This window comes from Muntiacus reevesi, chromosome 3 (genome assembly GCF_963930625.1).
Source record: "Muntiacus reevesi chromosome 3, mMunRee1.1, whole genome shotgun sequence".
Lineage (NCBI taxonomy): Eukaryota > Metazoa > Chordata > Mammalia > Artiodactyla > Cervidae > Muntiacus > Muntiacus reevesi.
This window is the reverse complement of record NC_089251.1, coordinates 182,760,812-182,783,047: the sequence shown is the minus strand read 5'-3', so window position 1 is coordinate 182,783,047 and position 22,236 is coordinate 182,760,812. Positions and strand designations below refer to the sequence as shown.

The 22,236-nt window shown below is 43.3% G+C and overlaps 1 protein-coding gene across 2 annotated transcripts in view; it reads left to right on the top strand.

Moving 5' to 3' along the window:
* ARFGEF3 (ARFGEF family member 3) overlaps positions 1-22,236 on the top strand; it is a 175,905-nt gene that overhangs the window by 93,613 nt on the left and 60,056 nt on the right. For both annotated transcript variants that reach the window (XM_065931272.1, XM_065931271.1), the window contains 4 exons: positions 3,648-3,752; positions 4,636-4,966; positions 12,835-12,947; positions 13,711-14,621. In XM_065931272.1, the coding sequence (XP_065787344.1) occupies positions 3,648-3,752; positions 4,636-4,966; positions 12,835-12,947; positions 13,711-14,621 (1,460 nt within the window). The remainder of the gene's footprint in view (positions 1-3,647; positions 3,753-4,635; positions 4,967-12,834; positions 12,948-13,710; positions 14,622-22,236) is intronic.

Sequence of the window (22,236 nt, the reverse complement as noted above, 5' to 3'; positions counted from 1 at the left end):
GTATTGGCATTTCAACTTCAACATCAGTCCTTCCAATGAACACTCAGGACTGATTTCCTTTAGGATGGACTGGTTGGATCTCCTTGCAGTCCAAGGGACTCTCAAGAGTCTTCTCCAACACTACAGTTCAAAAGCATCAATTCTTCTGCACTCAGCTTTCTTTATAGTCCAACTCTCACATCCATACATGACTGTTAGAAAAACCATAGTCTTGACTAGACGGACCTTTGTTGACAAAGTAATGTCTCTGCTTTTTAATATGCTATCTAGATTGGTCATAACTTTCCTTCCAAGGAGTAAGTATCTTTTAATTTCATGGCTGCAATCACCATCTGCAGTGATTTTGGAGCCCAGAAAAATAGTTAGCCACTGTGTCCACTGCTTCCCCATCTATTTGCCATGAAGTGATGGGACTGGATGCCATAATGTTAGTTTTCTGAATGTTGAGCTTTAAGACAACTTTTTCACTCTCCTCTTTCACTTTCATCAAGAGGCTCTTTAGTTCTTCTTCACTTTCTGCCATAATGGTGGTGTCATCTGCATATCTGAGGTTATTGATATTTCTCCTGGCAATCTTGATTCCAGCTTGTGCTTCCTCCACCAAGCGTTTCTCATGATGTACTCTGCATGTAAGTTAAATAAGCAGGGTGACAATATACAGCCTTGATGTACTCCTTTTCCTATTTGGAACCAGTCTGTTGTTTCATGTCCAGTTCTAACTGTTGCTTCCTGACCTGCATACAGGTTTCTCAAGAGGCAGGTCATTACTTCCTCTCTCAATATCCGTTTCCAAAATCAGTGCTTGTATACCTCCTGGGGCTTTAGCTCTATAGGGGTATATACTCATGATATGTTCAGTCTCCTGGGAGTATTCAGAAAATGCTTTCAGGCACACATGTTAACTCACATGCCTTGGAGATGCGATGTTAATAAGAGACCTCTTATGGAGGTTGAGTTAGACAGTGCTGTTTAAATCCAAGACTTTGGGGGAGAATCACTGGGCTTAGGAATGTATTTCCTCACTCTATGCTTGTTGGTCTCCCACACCTTCTCCCACTTCCCTGTCTTCCCAGAACAGAATGCCAAAGAGGAATCAGTGAGGCAAGGGTGACCTTCGTATTGCACATTCTAATTCCATTCCACTCCTATGCAATTAACTCTCCCCCTTCCTTTTTCTAACTAAATTTGAATCTGTTTCTAAGGGAGGCAAAGTCAAAGCAGCTCAAAACAAACCAATTTTAAGAACTCCAGAGACTGAGGCTGTGGTGCCAGGTGGCCTTCACAGTAACCTTGCCAGACCCGCCTTGCTGCTTCTTCATGGACCCCTGTCACCTGCAAGAGCTGTTCTCTGTGGATCTTGAGCCTGGAGGAAATCCAGAGACATACTCAACCTGCTCCAGCAAAAGGCCAAGCAGGGTGACTCGCAGGCCTCCTGAGCGGGCATGTCTTCCCTGTTGTGTGTTGACGGTCTTGGCTGTTTTCCAGGCTCCTTTCTGCCCTGTGAATTCCACAGATTCACCCATTGTCAGACAAATAGGAAATGTCCACCCTGTGCACGCACATCTGTGTATCTAGTGAAGGGCCTGCGTGGAAGATGTGCCTCTCATGACGTGACTCATGCCAGGCCACGAGTACTTCTTGTGCCAGCCTGTAGCAGCCACAGAAAAGCTGCCGCCTTCAGTCTCCAAGGAGATTCCAGGCCAGTTTCCTTGGCAATGAGCTCTCTCTGTCGTCGAGTCCGATGCCTTGGGGTTGCTGTTTTGCTGCAGCACATTTTGCTGATAGGTACTCGTGGGAGACTGGACTGCTTGTAACTTTCCTCTGGCTTTATTTCCAGTGATTTCAGAAGTTGAGACTTTTTATTGTCTATAGTTATTTTAGTTTTGTGATGATCAACTGACGGTTTGAAAGATAAGACTTTTTTTAATAGGGCACTTAATTATTTTTCTTAATAATCAGTCAAATGATTGGTCAGAAAGACAACCCACTTGGATTTTAACTTTGTAGTGGATTAGGCAGAAAATTTAGTCCAGATATAAAAGTGTGCATCTCATAAAGTTATATGCTTTTTAAAAATATCTGGTTCTAATGAAGAATTCTATAGTAATAACTATGAGAAAAATAATTTGTCCATTGAAAAACACTGGTGCTTTAAAAAAAAAATAAAGAAGAAAAGCCAAATGCAAGTTAGTAAAGTATTAACCATCTAAAAGATATCATGGTACATAGTGTCTTGAAAAATTTAGACAATTAAATGTATTAAAATTTAGTATTTCTGGAGTAAACAGTAGATGTAAGTCAATATATCAGTATTTGTTCTTTAATGGTAACTGTTAATTTGTTCTTTAATGGTAAGATGTTACAAATAGGATAAACCACATACGGGGTGGGTAAAATATGGTCACGTTCCGTATGATGCTACATTTTTATATAAATCAAAACTTCTAAAAAGTCAAGTTTATTACAGAAAAATCATCCTAATTGGTTTGCTGGGGCTGCCAAAACAAAGTATCACGAACTGTGTATCGCAAAAAAGTGGCTTTAATAACAGAAACGCATTGTCTCATGGTTCTGGAGGCTGGAGATCAGAATGTCAGCGGGATTGGTTTCTTCTCAGTGCTGGGAAGCTTCATTCCTCGTCTACTCCCCTTGTCTCTTCACATTGTCTTCCCTCCACATGTATTTCAGTGTCCGAATTTCCCTATTTTAAGAAGATGGTTGTTTAGTTCCTCAGTCATGTCCAACTCTTCAAGACCCCATGAACTGCCGCACGCCAGGCTTCCCTGTCCCTCACCATCTACCACAGTTTGTTCAAACTCATGTCCATTGAGTCAATGATGCCATCCAACCATCTCATCCTCTGTTGTCCCCTGCCATCAATCTTTCCCAGCATCAGGGTCTTTCCCAATGAATTGGCTCTTTGCATCAGGTGGCCAAAGAATTAGAGCTTCAGCATCAGTCCTTCCAATGAATATTCAGGGTTGATTTCCTTTAGGGTTGACTAGTTTGATCTTGCTGTCCAAGGGATTCTGAAGAGTCTTCTCCAGCACCACAGTTTGAAAGGATCAATTCTTTGGCACTCAGCCTTCTTTCTACTACCCTGGTGCCTCAGTCGGTAAAGAGTCTGCCTGCAATGCAGGAGACCCAGGTTTGATACCTGGATGGGGAGGATCCCCTGGAGAAGGAAATGGCCACCCACTCCAGTATTCCTGCTTGGAGAATCCCATGGTCAGAAGAACCTGGTGGGCTACAGTCCATGGGGTCACAGAGAGTCAAACACGACTGAGTGACTTGCACTTTCAGCCTTCTTTTTGGTTCAGCTCTCACATCTATACATGACTACTGGAAAAACTATAGGATACCAATCCTGTTGAGTTAGGATCTACCCTAATGGCCTTGCTTTAACTTGGTTGCCTGTGTAAAGACCCCGCCTCCAAATAAGACCATGTTTGAGGTACCAGGGATTAGGACCTCAAAGTGTGAAATGGAAGTGGGGGGAGCAGAAGGCAACCCATGACATTACCAACCTCCCCCCCAATTTAACACTCTGTGATGCCTAACATTTTCCCAAGTGTTTCCCACAAGTCACCTCTTTAATCTCCCCTCTGCTTTGGATGTGCTTGTGTGTTGGTTCTGTTCCCCCGCAGCGACAGCCAGCAGCTGCAGCTGCTCTACCTGGAGTGCATCCTGTCCATGCTCAGCAGTTCCTCCTCCTCCATGCAGCTGCATCGCGGCTTCACAGACCTCATCTGGTGAGTACTCGTCTGCATGCCCACCCTGGCTCTGCGCTCAGCCCGGGGGCTTGCTCTGTCCAGCTGGGTCTGTGGGTCTCTTCCCATGGCATCTGTGCCTCTCTTGTTGTTCCATTTCTGTGTAAATGTATTAGAGGGAAAGTATGGAAGCCGCTTTGCTTATATGCACCAGACCAAGTTACAGAGAGTAAAGGGATAATTATTTTAACCAACTGTGCCTCCCAAGGCCCATCTGCCATTTTATTTACATCATAGGGTCATGAAAGCCTATGTTCTAAGTCGTATAAAGTCACCAGTGAATTGCAGAGGGGAGATAGTTCACCTTCACCATAACTGAACCTTCTTCTCAACCCTGGTACTCGCTCCATCTCAACCTGCACACTAGTCTCTAAATCACAGTCAGAGATTCACACAAATGACAGGGCCCTCAGGCAGCCAGCAAGTTGCCCCGGGTTTCTGGGCTAATCTGACTGGGAGAAAGTCGAGTGCTGTGTATCAGTGTGATATGTGTCAGAATTTTAAATTAACTTCTCAAATGAGAAATATAAGTAATTTCATTTTTTATAGTAAAATGAAACTTGATCACTAAGCCATTGAGCACTTTGAGTCCATTTTCTTCATAGAAGATGCTTTCTGATACTTCTCATGATAGTTTATATAGTTAACCCCAGCTTGAATTATGAAGAAAAGTATTCTGTTGCTGTCCCCAGGAGTGATGGAGAGACAGGACACGCTGGGCAGGAGGTAGCCAGAAAGGGGGGCAGTAAAGAGCCCAGCTCTTACTTGCCATTTGTGGGGCACCTGGTGTTTACCCTCAGGATCGTATTCATGTTTTATCATCTGGCTTGAAGGGAAACTGATCTTTCCTCTCGTGTCCTCTCAGGAAGAACCTTTGCCCGGCTCTCATCGTGATCCTGGGGAATCCGATTCACGATAAAACCATCACCTCTGCACACAGCAGCATGAGTGCCAGCATCGAGGCAGACTCTGCATCTCCTGGGGTTTCCGACCACGGCCGGGGCTCGGGCTGCTCCTCCACGGCGCCCGCGCTGAGCGGGCCGGTGGCCCGCACCATCTACTACATCGCGGCGGAGCTGGTGCGGCTGGTGGGGCCGGTGGACTCCATGAAGCCCGTGCTGCAGTCCCTCTACCACCGCGTGCTGCTCTACCCGCCTCCCCAGCACCGCGTGGAGGCCATCAAGATCATGAAAGAGGTAGGCAGGCCGGGAAGGAGGCCCCCAGCCTTGTTGTGGGGGCTGAGCGCCACGTCTTGCACACAGGAGGTACTTAGCAAGTGTTTGCCAATCATCTATTGGAGCTTAGTTGCTTCTACGCCGTAATAGTTGATTTAGCACTGGGGCTGGGTGGGCATGTGCTGGGAGTTGGGCTAAGGGGGCGTTGATAAGTGCTCACTGCAGCAAAGCCGTTGGATAATTGGAGCCACATGCATCTGACTGGAACCCAGGCTGAACTTTGAGTTTGCTCCCTAAGGTACTGTCTGTGCAGATGTATGTGTTTATTCACTTTTGCCAAAATTAGATTTCAAAATGATGTTATACTCAGGTTGTACACTGTCCAAAAATGAGCTTTACTGATTTCTGATTTCTAAAAGGGACCCTGTTCCCCGCTCCTTCTTATGCCCTATTTCTCCCACATGTCATGAGACAAAGGATGTCCAGCTTAGGATATATGTCCCAGTGAGCCACTTCATGATTTTGAGGAGGAACTGGAGTTATTTTGAGAATACTTCAAGAATTCCTCTGCTTCTCAACCAAAAAGAAAAGTGATCAACTTTTTTGTACCTGTAAACTTGTCCATGAAGGTTTAATCACACTGGGTTTTGGTACCCAACACCAGAAAAATCAGTGTAACGAAATTACCTTGAGCAGTATTGGCTACTCACCGGTTTTTAAAAAGCTTAATTTGAACAGCTTGCTGATGTTGTTTTCATGAGATTTGACTGTAATCAGTAATGGAAATTCTGACCCAGTGTTTCCAGAAATGAAGGAGCAATCCACGTTTAATTGCTAATTAAGAAAATTTATGGACCCACAGTAGTAATGACCATTTTTTCTTTATGCCAATATTTAACATATATTATCCTTAATATTCATAATAACTTTGTGAGGTTATATACCAGTGAAGAATATTTTCCCTAACAGAGCCTCAGGCAAGGGAGATCCAAGGGTCAGCTTTGATATCCGATCACCACTCGGGTGATGAACACAATACAGCTTTGGAGGAGGCCAGTGAGACTGGAAGCATTTGGTGGTTTAGTCACTAAGTCGTGTCCAACTCTTGTGACCCCTTGGGCTGTAGCTGTCCATGGGATTTCGCAGGCAAGAATACTGGAGTGGGTAGCCATTTCCTTCTCCAAGAGATCTTCCCAACCCAGGGATTGAACCCAGGTCTCCTGCATCACAGGCAGATTCTTTACGGACTGAGCTACCAGGGGCCACCACCCAAACAACCGTCCCCTAGGAACCTGCCCCCGCCCCTGTGAAGCTTGTCGTCTGGAGGAACAGGGTGAACTTTCTTTGAATTGGCCGATCTCCAGGAAGAGGAGAGTGGAAGGGGCCACCAGGCATGCTCATCTCTTTCTCCTGACTTCACCAGTCAGAGCAACCACTGGGAAGAATGTTATTCTACTGGGTGTTCCTGCCCATAGAAACATGAAGCCAGGAAAAAGGAATTTTCCCTCCCACAAAGAAACTACTTCAAGGGGTCACATGATTTGCCCAGGGTCAAAAGAAAGAGGAAATGTGGGCACTTCCCTGGTGGTCCAGACTCTGCCTTCCTTCCAGTAAGGGGATGTAGGTTCCATTCTTGGTTGGGGAACTAAGATCCCACATCCCAAGGGACAGTGATGAGCCCACATGCTGCAACTAAGACCCTATGCAACCAATAAACAAATAAAAATAAAATTAACTTTTTTAAAAAAGAGAAAGGGTACAAACTTCCATCTGAACCCAAGCCCCTGGTTCTTCCCTACACACACTATCACTGGACTGGACTTTCATATTACAATGCAGATGATTCCAGCAGCTCTTTTGCTGGCCCTGCTTCAGCTACCCTTTCCATGAACTTGGTTCTGAGTCAAGGTTTGAATCCCCTCTCTGCCACTCATCAGCTAGATACCATAGCTAAATCCTTTAACTCTGAACCTAGAAGTTTATTATCTGTACATAGTGACAGTATTCCAAAGGTTGCCAGTTCACAATGCCATGAAGTTTGTATAAGTACTTTGTGAGTATTTAAAGTGATAAACAAATATGTGTGCACTTGTGAGCTTCCCTCATGGCTCAGATGGTAAAGAATCTGCCTGCACTGCAGGAGACCCGGGTTTGATCCCTCAGTCAGGAAGATCCCCTGGAGAAAGGCATGACAACCAACTCTAGAATTCTTGCCTGGAGAATTCCATGGATAGGGGAGCCTGGAGGGCTTCAGTCCATGGGGTCACAATGAATCAGACACAACTTAGCAACTGAACAACAGCATAAGGATGAGAAAAACATACAGAGAGCTAAAAATAGCAGGTCCTCATCACCTCCTGCCTGAAGCAGTGAATCGTTCAGGTTGGTCTCCTTGCCTCCTGCCTGTGTTTTTTCTCCCTTTTATTTTCCTGGATGGGCTTCCCAGGTGACTCAGATGGTAAAGAATCTACCTGCAATGCAGGAGACTCTGGTTTGATCCCTGGGTCAGGAAGATTCCCTGGAGAAGGGAATAACTATCCATTCCAGTATTCTTGCCTGGAGAACTCCATGGACAAAGGAGCCCAGCAGAGTACCGTCCGTGGGGTCGCAAAGAATTAGACATGACTGAGCGACTAGCACATTTCACTGTATTTGTAAATGGCCACTGTTAATTTTTCCACTCTCCGGTGGCGCATGTTGCCTCTCCCATCAAGTCTAAAATACTCTGCCCAGTTTCCAGAGCCTTCCATCGTCATTCTCATTTCCCATCATTTGCCAGGATGCACCTTCATTTCCATCCTGCTTTGTTCAGTTTCTACTTCCCTGCTTCTATTCCAGCTCCCCCTACCCTATGCCCATTGGCCACTTTCACTTAACACAGTAAAGTGGTGGATCCCAATAAGCTAGACAGACACCGCTGGGCACTTCACATTAGCTTATTTACAGACTTCTTTAGGGAGATAATTTTGCACCCATTTTCCAGATAGGGATACTGAAGCTTCATGAGGAGAGGTTTACTTGCTCGAAGTCCTTGTGAGCAATATGACTAAAACATAAACCCAGATGTTCTAATTACAATTGCCTTTCTGTCAAAATCCTTCTCCTTTATGGCTCTGCTTCCTCAGACCAGTGATTTTGCTTGTCTCTAAATTCTGTTCCACCACTTAGCAATTGCTTGTAATGTCTCATCACACTGACTGCTTCACAATACAATGTGGAACAAGCGTCTTGTCTCCCTAAACATGGTTTTGTATACATTGTTTTTGTGTGTTTCCTCCGGTATCTAACACTACAGTCCTTGAAGAAGAATAAGTGTTCAATACATTTTGGTATTTAAGTGTTCGATATTCTAACCTGAAGACAGAATATCTGCAGAGGGTGTTTTGAAGCCCCACAGCATCCTTTCTTTCCCCCTCAGAACTTCCCAGGTGATGCAAGCAGTAAACAGTCTACCTGCCAATGCAGGAGATGCAAGAGACGAGGGTTAGATCCCTTGGGTTGGGAAGATCCCCTGAGAAGAAAATGGCAACCCACACCAGTATACTCGCCTATAAAATCCCATGGACAGAGGAGCCTGGTGGGCTCCCGTCCATGGGGTGGCAAAGAGTCAGACATGACTAAGTGACCGAGCGTACAAAACAGGTACACAGAGATGACAGTCACTGGAGTTATTGATACTTGACAACTGAATGCTAAGTAAACACTTTGCCTACGAGGTGTGTAGGTCTCAATACACTTTCTATAACAGCAAAGGAAATTAGTCCTGTGTTCCCCTCCGCATGGATTTGCTAGCTCCCCACGGTCACTTTGCTAAGTGAGGCTGAAATTGACACCAGGGTAGCGTGTCCAGGCCATGCCGCCCCGCAGAGCACGACACACTCACGTGGGCCAGGTTGTTCTCACGAGCATCGCCTCCACTTAACTGTGGCAACACCAGTAATTTGGGAAGGCTGGTAACCTAGATACCAAAATGTGCAGGGCTCGCACGTACAAAGGAAGCCACTGGGCACCCAGGATGTTTGCTTACTCTTTGAATCGTGAACGCCTGGCATGTTATTTGCTGTTCTATCTCTAATTTGTCTTCCTGCCGTATGTGCTCTGTGCTTATTAATCAAAGGCATACAGGACATTTTGTTTTTCAAAAGACATTTTCTTTTTTTGCTTCTACTCCCCCCGCCCAAAACATTTCATAACCGAAAAGAACACCTTGCTTCCTTTGCTCTCTCCCACGTTTCAGCTTTAGAAGGAAGCGCTAGTCTTTATCAGACCTGTGACACCCTAGCCACTGACACCAATTCCTCATTCCCACCAGAGGAAGCTGAAATTAAACAAGTCTCGCTTTTCTTTAAGTATTTGTTGAGAGTTCTCCAAAACTCTATTTCCGTTCCCTCCAGACTCTGAAGCACCTGAGAAATAAACACAAGATTAATGTGAGAATTCAAATATGTCATCTGATTTATTCCTGGTAAAGTTGGATTAGGAATGTAATGGGATCCCAAGAGAGAGTCAGATTTCCCACTCTTGTCCCCCTGAAAGGCACTTATGCTTCTAACAAGAGATGGGACAGCTAGAGGCTCACTCAGAGGCATAGCCACTTCACTTGGCTGCAGGTCTGGCAGGCAGACAGATGAAGAGAGAGAAAGAGAAACTCCCTTGATCTCTGGTAATTTTGCTCCTTTCTTAATGTCAGAAAAAAGTAGAAGCTTCATGTTTGTGCCTCCAAGAGAGAAGTTCCCAATTTCTGGCAGAAGAAAGGAATTTTGAAGAAGAAAAACATGTAAATTTTTCTACCTAATATACTTTATCTTGCAAATATAAGTCATTTTGAAAATAATGAAAATAATAGTAGGATGTCTGCTTCAATGTACTTGATTAATCAATCTTTATTAGCCTCAAATTGAAATTTTCTGTACAGATGTCTACCATATAGAAACAAAACTTAGTTTGAACCAAAAAATTATGAAAATCCTATTCATGAGAACTTGTGAGATATAGCCAAAACAGTGCATGAAAGGATATTTATGGCTTCAATGACTTACCTCAAAAAATAGAAAGTCTAAAATTAATGTTCTAATTCTCCAACTTAGGTAGTTTGGAAAAGAAGCGCTTAAACTTTTTAAAAAGTCAAAAGGAAGGCAAGGATTGTTGTTCAGTAGCTAAGTCCTGTCCAGCTCTTTGCCATCCCAAGAACTGCAGTACATACATCCTTCACTATCTTACAGTTTGCTCAAATGCATGTCCATTGAGTCAATGATCCCATCCAATCATCTCACCTTTCTGTTGTCCCCTTCTCCTCTTGTCCTAAATCTTTCCCAGCATCAGAATCTTTTCCAATGAGTTGGCTCTTTGCATCAGGTGGACAAAGTATTGGAGCTTCAGCATCAGTCCTTCTAATGAATATTCAGGGTTGATTGCCTTTAGGATTGACTGGTTTGACCTCTTGCTGTCCACGGGACTCCCAAGAGTCTTCTCTAGCACCACAGTTCGAAAGCATCAATTCTTCAGCACTCAGCCTTCTTTATGGTCCAACTCTCATATCCATATATGACCACTGGGAAAACTATAGCTTTGACTATATGGACCTTTGCCAGCAAAGTGATATCTCTGCTTTTTAATATGCTGTCTAGGTTTGACATGGCTTTTCTTCCAAGGAGCAAGCACCTTTTAATTTCATGGCTACAGTCACTGTCCACAGTGATTTTGGAGCCCAAGAAAATAAAATCTGTCACTGTTTCCACTTTTTCCCTATTTGCCATGAAGTGATGGGACTACTACATGCCATGATCTTAGTTTTCTGAGTGCTGAGTTTTAAGCCAGCTTTTTCAGTCTCCTCTTTCACCTTGATCAAGAGGTTCTTTAATTCCTCTTCACTTTCTGCCATTAGAGTGGTTTTATCTGCATATCTGAGGTTGTTGATATTTCTCCTGGCAGTATTGATTCCAGCTTGTGATTCATCCAGCCCAGCATTTTGCATTGTGTACTCTGCATATAAGTTAAATAAGCAGGGTGACAATATACAGTGTTGACATACTCCTTTCCCAATTTTGAACCAGTCTGTTGTTCCATGTCTCGTTCTAACTACTGCTTCTTGACCTGCATACAGGTTTCTCAGGAGACAGGTAAGCTGGTTTGTTGTTCCCATCTCTTTAAGAATTTTCCACTTTGTTGTGATCTACACAGTCAAAGGCATGGTCAATGAAACAACAGTAGATGTTTTTCTGGAATTCCCTTGTTTTTTCTGTGATCCAATGGATGTTGGCTATTTGATCTTTGGTTCCTTTACCTTTTCTAAATCCAGCTTGTACATCTGGAATTTCTCAATTCACATACTGTTGAAGCCTAGCTTGAAGGATTTTGAGCATGACATTGCTAGCATGTGAAATGAGCACAATTGTATGGTAGTTTGAACATTCTTTCACATTGCCTTTCTTTGGGATTGTAATGAAAACTGACCTTTTCCAGTCCTGTGACGACTGCTGAGTTTTCCAAATTTTAGCATATTGAGTGCAGCACTTTCATAGCTCAGGATTTTAGGAACCATAGCTTTTAGGATTTTAAATAGCTCAGCTGGAATTCCATCACCTCCACTAGCTTTGTTCATAGTAATGCTTCATAAGGCCCACTTGACTTCACATTCCAAGATGTCTGGCTATAGGTGAGTGACCACATCATTGTGGTTATTCAGATCATTAAGACATTTTTGTAGAGTTCTTCTGTGTATTCTTACCACCTCTTCTTAATCTTTTCTGCTTCTGTTAGGTCTCTGCCATTTCTGTCCTTTATTGTGCCCATCTTGCATGAAATGTTCCCTTGGTGTCTCCAGTTTTCTTGAAGAGATTGCTAGTCTTTCCCATTCTATTGTTTTCCTCTATTTCTTTGCATTATTCATTTAAGAAGCCTTTCTTATCTCTCCTTGTTATTCTCTGGAATTCTGCATTTGGTTGGGTATATCTTTCCCTTTCTCCTTTGCTTTTCATTTTTCTTCTTTTCAATCAGCTATTTGTAAGGCCTCCTCAGATAACCACTTTGCCCTTTTGCATTAAGTAATGTGATTAAAAGCAAACACAATATAGTGAACCAATAAAGTAAACATGCCAGGACTCTGAAAAGACTAACAAAATCAAATAACTTGCAAAAAGAATTCAAAATTCTAAAATAGGTAAAAACAGAAATAAGAATTTTTAAAAGGGCATATGACCATAGATGTTACAAACGTTAAAGAAATTAACAAAGGTATTAAGGCAACTTTAGGCCATTAAATTTGAAAATTTAGATAAAATAGATAAGTCCCTAGGAAATAATGCAACTTTTTAAAAAATTGATTGAAAGAGAAATTGAGGACCTAAGTAGTCTTACCATCTTTAAAGAAATTGAATCAGTAGTTAAAATCTTTCCATTCAGAAGAAATTAGTGGCCCCATACAGCTTGAGAAACAAGTTATACCAACATTCAAAGAACAGGTAGTTCTAATAATATATGAACTTTCCCAGGTAATAGAAAGGTATATTTCTTAATTCAGTTTTTGAAGCTAGTCAATTTCATAGCAAAATAAGGCAGGGAGAGGATAGAAAAGTTAAATTATAGGCCAGTCTTACTATAGAACCTAGGCATAGGTGCTTTCTAGTTCTGTGATAAAAAACTTCGAAGCACTTCCTCAAGGGATATTCTTTGTCTAAGCTGGTCCTGAACTGGGGAGCTGGGGACCCAGTGGGTATTCCAAGTCAAGGAGAACACTAAAGTCAGATTTATTAAGATTTGAATTTCAAATTGTGTTTTCTCCTTAGACCATATCACTCAAGAGAAAATGTATATATTTATTTGATCTCACAGTTCTTGTGCTTTTTTATGATATTCACTTTCCTGTTATTTTTTTCCCCTTATGCTTAAAGCTACTCGGGAGCCCAAAGCGTCTCTGTGATTTGGCAGGACCCAGCGCCACTGAACCCGAATCGAGAAAAAGATCAATTTCAAAAAGAAAGTCTCATCTGGATCTTCTCAAACTGTATGATACGTTCTCCTTTTGGATCTTTACTGCTTGGTGAAGACTGCTTCTCTGAATATTCTTAACGTTGTTTCTAAGTTCCTGAAATTATATGAATCTATTATATGAGATATGACTATGTGGTAATGTACCTGCAAGCCAGAGAAGAAGTCTTATCTCAGTTTATTGTAATCATATAACTTTCCATATTTTCATATTGACTTAGAGAAAAGCCAGTGTACAAATTGTACAGAAATTCTTCATTGGGCTTATTTTGGAGAAAAACTTTTTGACTTAATATGTTACAGCTATATGATTCCTTTCCATAGAGTCCCTCTTGGAAATGGAATATTATCTGATTTGTAATAGTTGTAGTCACATGCATCTCTTCAGAAATACATTTCTTGGATAAAGGAAGGTCCATACTATCCTAGAGGCATTATAAATGTTTTCTGTTTGGAAAACTGAACATGTTACAAAAGTGAGATTATTCTATGCCTGTCCTTGTGAAGATTATAAATTTGCATCGAAATCTTTATTTGTACCTAAATAAACCAGGCAGCCTAAAGAGTGTGGTTCAAAGTGGGCCACTTTCCAGCCTGAGCACATTTGTTTCCTTTATTGTTCATTTCATTCTTTTTGCCCAGATCATTTGATTTCATGTGAATCAAGAGTATCTCTTTTGAATACCTAAGTGTTCACTTGTCTAACAATTGCTGTTCATTCTGTAGCATTTTTCCATGTTTCCTGTACTGATGCCCTCTGCTCCTTTGAACACTTTCAGCATCATGGATGGCATGACGGAGGCGTGCGTCAAGGGCGGCATCGAGGCCTGCTACGCCGCCGTGTCCTGCGTCTGCACCTTGCTGGGGGCCTTGGAAGAGCTCAGCCAGGGCAGGGGCTTGAGCGAAAGTCAGGTCCAGCTGCTGCTGCTGCGCCTGGAGGAGCTGAAGGACGGGGCCGAGTCCAGCCGCGACTCCATGGAGATCAACGAGGCCGACTTCCGCTGGCAGCGGCGCGTCCTGTCCTCGGAACACACACCCTGGGAGCTGGGGAATGAGCGGAGCCCTGACATCAGCATCAGCGTTACCACGGACACCGGCCAGACCACGCTGGAGGCAGAGTTGGGTCAGACCACACCCGAGGACCACTCGGAAAACCCCAAGAGTGGCCTCAAGTCGCCAGCCGTGCAGGAGGGCAAGGAGGCTCTGAGTAAAGTGCCAGAACCGGAAGCCGCGGACCAGCCAGACGTGGTTCAGAGGAGCCACACGGTTGCCTACCCCGATATAACCAACTTCCTGTCGGTCGACTGCAGGATGAGGTCCTACGGGTCCAGATACAGCGAGAGCAACTTCAGCGTGGACGACCAAGACCTCTCTCGGACCGAGTTCGACTCCTGCGACCAGTACTCCATGGCAGCTGAGAAGGACTCCGGGAGGTCGGACGTGTCGGACATTGGATCCGATAACTGTTCTCTAGCTGATGAGGAGCAGACCCCCCGGGACTGCCTGGGCCACAGGTCCCTGCGGACCGCGGCTCTGTCCCTCAAGCTGCTGAAGAACCAGGAGGCCGACCAGCACAGCGCCCGGCTGTTCGTGCAGTCGCTGGAGGGTCTCCTACCGCGCCTCCTGGCCCTGCCCAGCGTGGAAGAGGTGGACTCAGCCCTCCAGAACTTCGTCTCTACCTTCTGCTCAGGTTTGTAATTCAGTTTTTGCTGTGCAGTCCACTAGAATATTCAGAGCATTTTGTTTAACGGGCAGTTACCAGCATGCATGGAGTTTGAAGTGCTCAGAGCATCTTGATGAATCTTTGGGTTTCTTAGAGAGAGCCAAGGACTGACTGGTGGTGATTTGTTCCAGTTGTGCAGCAGCCGATGGCTGGAATACACCGAGAGGTGCATAAATGTATGTGTGCAGAGGGTAAGGGGTAGGTGCCTGCTAGAAAGCTGCTGCTGACTGCAACAAATGGCAGTCTATGATTCTCAGAACACTGAATTCTTCCTGTGCTTCTACACTTTGATATCTTAAAATCATAGAGGGTTGCACTTCTGGTTTGTTGACATGTAAATTATTTCAGATGAGGTCTTAGAGCAGATGCAGGCTGTCCTCCCACTGCATTCTGAATTCCCCCGAACTCCCCACGGTGTGGGATGCTCCAGTGTTCTGTGGCAGCGTCGCATTCTCCAATCTCAGCCCCTTCTGTCTGCTGAATGTCAACTTTGTGACCCAGACCGTGTTCAAACAGGAGTGTCGTGGGCTGTCTTGGCCAGTATACCAGAGAGTTATACTAGTTTTCTGAAGGGCTGGAAATCATCACCTAGGATTTTGGTGGAGAAAGGAGGTAAAGAATACAGGGAAGCAGCATTTAACACAGGGAATAATCAATTTAGATCATTTTCTTGAAAGGTATTTGTAGAGGGAGCATGCAGCTTTTTCCTTTACATGTAGAGAAAAACCCAGTTCTTCCTACAGTGCTTCTTCCCTCTTTCACGAGTCACACAGCACTGTACTTCTGACTCTTGGTCACCAAATGTGTGAAAGTTTTCCTCTCAAACAACAAGCAAACCTCAGACAGCAGCTGAGTTTCTTACAATATAACTCAGTTCTGATGCTACCTACCCCCCACTACAGATGCCAGCTGCAAGCGCAGGCTGTCACCTGTGCTTCTAACCGACTGGCTGTAAATTAGAGCTTCTTATGACCGCCTCCTTAGGTGCACTTAATTTGTTAGAATAGCTCACAGAACTCAGGGAAACACTCACTTTTGCTTACCAGTTTGCTAAAGTATCTGATAAAGGATATAGATGAATGGCCAGATGAAGAGATACACAGGGTGAGGTCTGAGAGGGTCCCGAGTTCAGGAGCTTCTGTCCCCATGGAGTTGGAGTGGGTCACCCTCCTGGTGTGGATGTGTCCACCAACCTGGAATCTCCCCAAACCTCTACTGCTGGGATTTATGGAGGCTTCCTTATGTAGGTGTGATAAATTATTAACTCCATTTCCAGCTTTTCTCCTCTCTGTTGAGGATGGCATGGTGGGGGTGGAGCCAAAAATTCTTTGCTCCTATCGAGGAGTGGTCCAGGAGCCCACCCAGAGTCACCTCTTTGGAACAAGAGATGCTCTTAGTGTTCTTATTACTTGGGAATTTGTGAGAGTTTTAGGAGCCCTGGGTCATGGATGAGATCAAAGACACATATTAGAATAAGAGGTACTCCTAGTATTCTTATCACTTAGAAAATCATAAGAGTTTTAGAAGCTCTGTGCCAGGAACTGGGAGCAGAGACCAATACATATATTTTCTATTATCCCATAGTGCTACAGAAAGAAAGCAGTTAATGGGTGCAAAAAAATTTATAGCGTGAATAAATGATTGCCTGTCCTCAGGGTGGTCAACTGTGCCTTCCCCTGAAATTCAAGGGTCTTTTGACCACATAATATTGAAGTGGATGGGCCTCCCCAGGCCTGTGCTCAGAACTAGAAAGGACTGACCCTGAGGACCAACACAGAACTGTCAAAAGCCAAGACCATCACTTGCTCTTCCACCACTGAGCCTTGCACATGTGTCTGTCATGACACTTCCTATATTTGTCATAGTTATATGAGTTTGTGCATCTAGCCTTCCCTTTCTAGACTTTTCAGCTCCTTGGAAGCCTCAACCACATCTATCCCATCTTTGGTCTTCTAACAAATAACACATCACACACAAATACAAAAAAATTCTAAACCAGTTCTTGGAACTTGGTAAAAGTAACTGCTGTATTGTTAAGAGGGAGCTTAAGTATCTTAAGAAGCCAATCCAATTGTCCTTTGTCCAATCAATCCAGGTATATTTAAGGAAGAACATTTTTTAATATGAGAGTGATCCAGAGTTACCGCATAAAGCTGTATCTCCAGCAGAGATACAACACTTCTAATCCTGGACTACTCAATACCTCTCTAATGTACCTAGTGGTTAGAAAGAGATGCATATAATTTCTCAATGTTCGTAACTGCATTGCCATTTTTGTTAAGGCAATAAAATACCAATTTCTAACACTACCCAACATTTTTCTCAATATTTTTCTTTTAAGAATTAGATATAAAAATAGTTGAGATATTTAATTTGTGTGAAGGAACACGCACACACACACACACAAGACCATGTTTCATTTCATTTTAAAACTGTTTCATTTCTAGTCATTGAAATACTAGAAAAATGTATAAATACTCTTCTTGAACATTGTATTTCTCCCTAATACCTTATGTGCACCATCATTAAATGTTACATTCTTTTATTGAACATTCCTAGTGTGTGTGTTGCGTGTGTCTCTTTCTTCTGTCTCTTTATCTCTGTTTCTCTCATATACACACATGTGCACCCATACACACAAATGCTTCTTCAGTCAACATTTATAGAGAAACTTCACTGTGCTGTGTCCTAAGAATGCAAAGATATGCGTGATTTATCCTCAGTAAATATTTATTGACTGTAAATTGGTGAACTTGCTTTTTGATCCCTAAAGATGTGAATAGTTATGTGCTGGAGGAGTAAAGCCTGAATTGGAAGGGGTTTGGTAGGCTCTCTGAACCTGTGCCTCTTCCCATCTGGAAGCATTCTTGGGAAGAGGAGCTTGGCAACATCTCCAACCAGCTTGGTGTCCCTGGTAACAAGGCAAAGAGTCTGGCACCCATCAGTGATCCCCCAAAACAGCTGCGTATCAGATCACACTACTGCCCCTGCTTGCACTGATGATGGCCTTGAGTGATCAAGAAATGGTAAAATTATGTTTAGGCCCTTCTATGTAAAATTAAAATTATCCATACAAAATAACAGCTGCAGAAGTTTCAGCGTTTAAGAATGTGAGATTTAGCTCTCAGATAAATTCGTGTTTACAAACAACATCCCCTAGTAATTAAAAGACGCCTGCTCCTTGGAAGAAAAGCTATGACAAACCTAGATAGTGTAATAAAAAGCAGAAACATCACTTTGCCAACAAAGGTCTATATAGGCAAGGCTGTGGTTTTCCAGTAGTCATGTACCATTGCAAGATTTGGACCATAAAGAAGGCTGAGGGCAAAAGAATTGATGCTTTCAAACTGTGGTGCTGGAGAAGACTCTTGAGAGCCTCTTGGACATCAAGGAGATCAAACCAGTCAATTCTAGAGGAAATCAATCCTGAATATTCATTGAAAGGATTGATACTGAAGCTTCAATACTTTGTCTACCTGATGCAAAGAGCTGACTCATTGAAAAAGATCCTGATGCTGGGAAAGACTGAGGACAGGAAGAGAAGGAGATGACAAAAGATAAGATGGTTGGATTGCATCACCGATTCAATGGACATGAGTTTGGACAAACTCTGGGAGATGGTGAAGGACAGGGAAGCCTGGTGTGCAGTAGTCCACGGGGACGCAAAGAGTTGGACACAACTGAGCAACGGAGAAACAACAACCAAGTAATTCCAGATTAAATGAGTTGTCACAGTGGTAAAGAATCACTTCCAAAAGCCCTACCTCCTTACCTAGGAGAATTGGGAAATATAATCCTAACAAAGTCTTTTACAAAATTTGAAGTAAACCTTCACATTTGTGTTTTTCAAATCAGTACTTATTTGTAGCATGTGCAAAACGGCACTTGTGTGAATTTTATTTGACCAGAATGCAGCTCCATGAATGTTGCAAACTGCTCACATTTTAGGTCTATGAAATGTCCCATCAGATCCAATATGTTGTGACATTAATTTTTACATGTAGAAATCAATACATTGAAATGAGACTTCAAAATCTTTTGGTTGTTTCTAAACATAGCAGGTTTTTAAAAAAAATTTTTTTTAATTAGAGGATAATTGCTTTATAATATTATGTTGGCTTCTGCCATACAAACAGTGTGAAACTGCCATAAGTATACATGTCTCCCCTCCCTCTTAAACATCCCCCCGCTCAACCCATCCCATCCCTCTGGGTTTTCACAGGGTATTGAGTTGAGTTCCTGTGTTATATAGCAGCTTCCCACTAGATTCCTGTTTTACGTAAGGTAATATATATGTTTCAGTGCTACTGTCTCAGCTTATCCCACCTTCTTCTTCCCCTGCTGTGTCCAAGGTCTTTTCCGATGGAAAAATTTGCATGCACAAATTTCCTAGAACCTGTTATACAGAGTGAAGTAAATCAGAGAAAAACAGACACTGTATATTAAGGCATATGTATGAAATCTAGAAAAATGGTAATGATGAAGCCAATGTAGTTTGTAGTGATTGTCTATAACCAAGTTGTTGGTTATTTTTTTTTTTATCCTGGTGACCTCCACAGTACTTTTACCAATTAGGAATGGGTCTCTATATCTGAATTACAGACTCATCACTCTGTGGTCCTGCTGCCAGTAAGCTGGTTCTCGTCAGGTACTGTGTTTAGTGGTTCAGTGGATCCCGCTGACAGTTGCTGTGGGTCAGCTGAAGCTGCTGGGTACTGGGCTGGGTCCACGTCTGGCCTGAGGCAGAGCGCTCCCTCCAAGATGAGAGACGATTGAAAGAGAAACATCTGTACCTGTGAGACAGAGGAATGGCAGGTTTCCTTTGTTCACCGAGAGAAAGTTAGGAAAGCAAAAACAGGAGAAGGGGAGAAAGAGTCTCCTGGAGTCATAACCCAGATATTTTACTCATTATTTCCTTCCGTGTCAAAAGCTTCAAGCCTTATTTTCCCCAAAACTCCCATCAAACATTTGTCCCTGACTGGTTATCAGGGCCCACCCTCCTGGCTGAGGCAGGCCTCGCTTGGCGTTTTTCAGGGCGCCCTGTTCTCCAGTACTTAAACATACAGCTAAAATGTCTCCTTAATTCCACATGATTCAAGGGCCTTTTTCTTTGAAAGAAATTAAAGTTTTTTGGGGCGGGGTTGGGGGGTAGTTTGCAAACATCCAGACAAACCTGGGTTTCATTGACCTATTAATATCGTTAATAGACTACTGGAGTGGGTAGCCTGTCCCTTCTTCATTGGATCTTCCCAACCCAGGAATCGAACTGGCGTCTCCTGCATTGCAGGCGGATTCTTTACCAGATTAGCTACCAGGGAAGCCCATGTTTAATATAAAGCTGGTATTGAATGTGAGCCCTGACAACTGCCGAAATGCCTCTGATCCTCCATAGAAGAAAATGGTGTCTGTATACAGCCTCCTCGGGGGTGAAAAAGCAACAGCCGGCCTCCCCCAGCCACTGGCAGAGGGCCATGCTCACAGGCTTTGGGATTGCTGTTCCTCAGACCAGTGGCGTTTGGTTGGAATCTGGAGGCTCACTGTGACCAAGTGTGAGCTTATTGCAAGCAACCTAGTATTTATCAAGTGCCAAATTTCAGAAAAGGTAATATAGATAATGAAAGTAAAAGTGTTAGTCACTCAGTCATGTCCAGCTCTTTGTGACCCCATGGACTATATAGCCCACCGGGTCCTCTGTCCATGGAATTCTCCAGGCAAGAATTCCTGGTAGCCATCCCTTTCTCCAGGGGATCTTCCCGACCCAGGGATCAAACCCAAGTCTCCCACGTTGCAGGCAGATTCTTTATTGTCTGAGCCACCGGGGAAGTCCAGTATAACTAGTATGAATTTCAGCTGTGCAAGAAATATGTATGTCTTTAAATTAAAACAGATTTGACTCCTGACCTGCAACATGCCTAGCTGGCTAGACGTTTGATCTCTGCTAGCCCTCAGGGCCCCATGCCAGGGTAAATCTAGAAGCAGGAGCTTGTGTGGGGTCTGGAGAGGGAGTCCCCTTACCTCGCTTGTCACCAGTGAGCCCTCATTGTACCACTCCACAGGCTTTCTGGGGGTCCTGTGATTTTGCTGCCTCCCTATCAGCGTGGGGCCTGGAATGCTCAGGCAAGGCCAGGAGGCCCTGTGTGTATCCTTTGTCCTCCTCCAGGGTCCTGCCAACCTCCAGGTGCTGCCAGGCAGCAGACCTCCAACCCCCGCCCAGCCAGGGAGTGTCCCTTCTCTTCCTTGCTGCTTTCTCTTTTCATCACCTCTGGGTACCTGTCATTTGCATGCACATATTTAGGATAGACTGTTTGACCTACATCCCTAAATCCATCCTCAGAGTGTTTGCAGGAGCAAATGTAGGATTGGGGCGAACATGGTATCTGATGAAGAGAAGTGGACTTGGGTACGTTTTGTCACCCCAAGCTCTTTCTGACACCAGCTCTCTCTGACTGAATGAGACCATCTTTAGAGCATGAGGTTTCATTGGTTTTTGTTTTTCCAGTTAATTTGTAAAAAAAAAAAAAGAGCAAAAACAAAATATAGGCACCTTTCAAAATGAAAAGCATACTTTGAAATGTAAAAGAATGTTTTGAAAAAACAGTTGGAGGAAACCAATAACTATTTCTTTATACATATATTTGAAACTGTTTCCTCATTTGTTAATAGCTTTTATGTTTTAATTAATTTATTTTAATTGGAGGATAATTACTTTACAATATTGTGATGGTTTTTGCCATACATCAATGAATCAGACATAGGCACACATGTGCCCCCCCATCTCAAACCCTCCTCCCACACCCCTCCCCACCCCATCCTTCTAGGTTGTCCCAGACCACTGGCTTTGGGTGCCCTCCTTCATGCATCAAACTTGCACTTGTTATCTATTTTACACATGGTGATGTATGTTTCAGTGCTATTCTCTCAAATCATCCCACCCTCTCCTCCCACTGAGTCCAGAAGCCTGTTCTTTACATCTGTTACTCCCTTGTATTAACAGCTCTTATTGAGATATAATTCACATACTATGCAATGGACTCTTTTCAAGTGCCTAATTCAAAGGGATTTTTCTAATATATTACATTATCTGTGTTAGTTGCTGCAGCGAATATTAATATATAGATGTGTGTTCAAATTCGTGTTTTCAGTTCTCCTGATATACCCCTAAGAGTGCTGAATTGCTGGGTCATATGGTAATTATGTGTTTAGCTTTTGAGGAACATTATTACTTTTAGAAAGAAATGAAGTGAAATGAAAGTCACTCAGTCGTGTCCGACTCTTTGAGACCCACGGACTGTAGCCTGCCAGCCTCTCCTGTCCATGGAATTCTCCAGGCAAGAACACTGGAGTGGGTAGCCATTCTCTTCTCCAGGGGATCTTTCCAACCCAGGGATTGAATCCAAGTCTCCCACATTGCAGGTGGATTCTTTACCGTCTGAGCCACCAGGAAAGCCCACTTTTAGAAAAGTTTGTGCTTATGAGTTACTGCACTAAACATCTTAAATGTTTTGCATCTAGTTGCCAAGGTGAACTTGTTTATTCACTTTCATTCATTCGGCAAATAATTTTAAAGAATCTACTATGTATT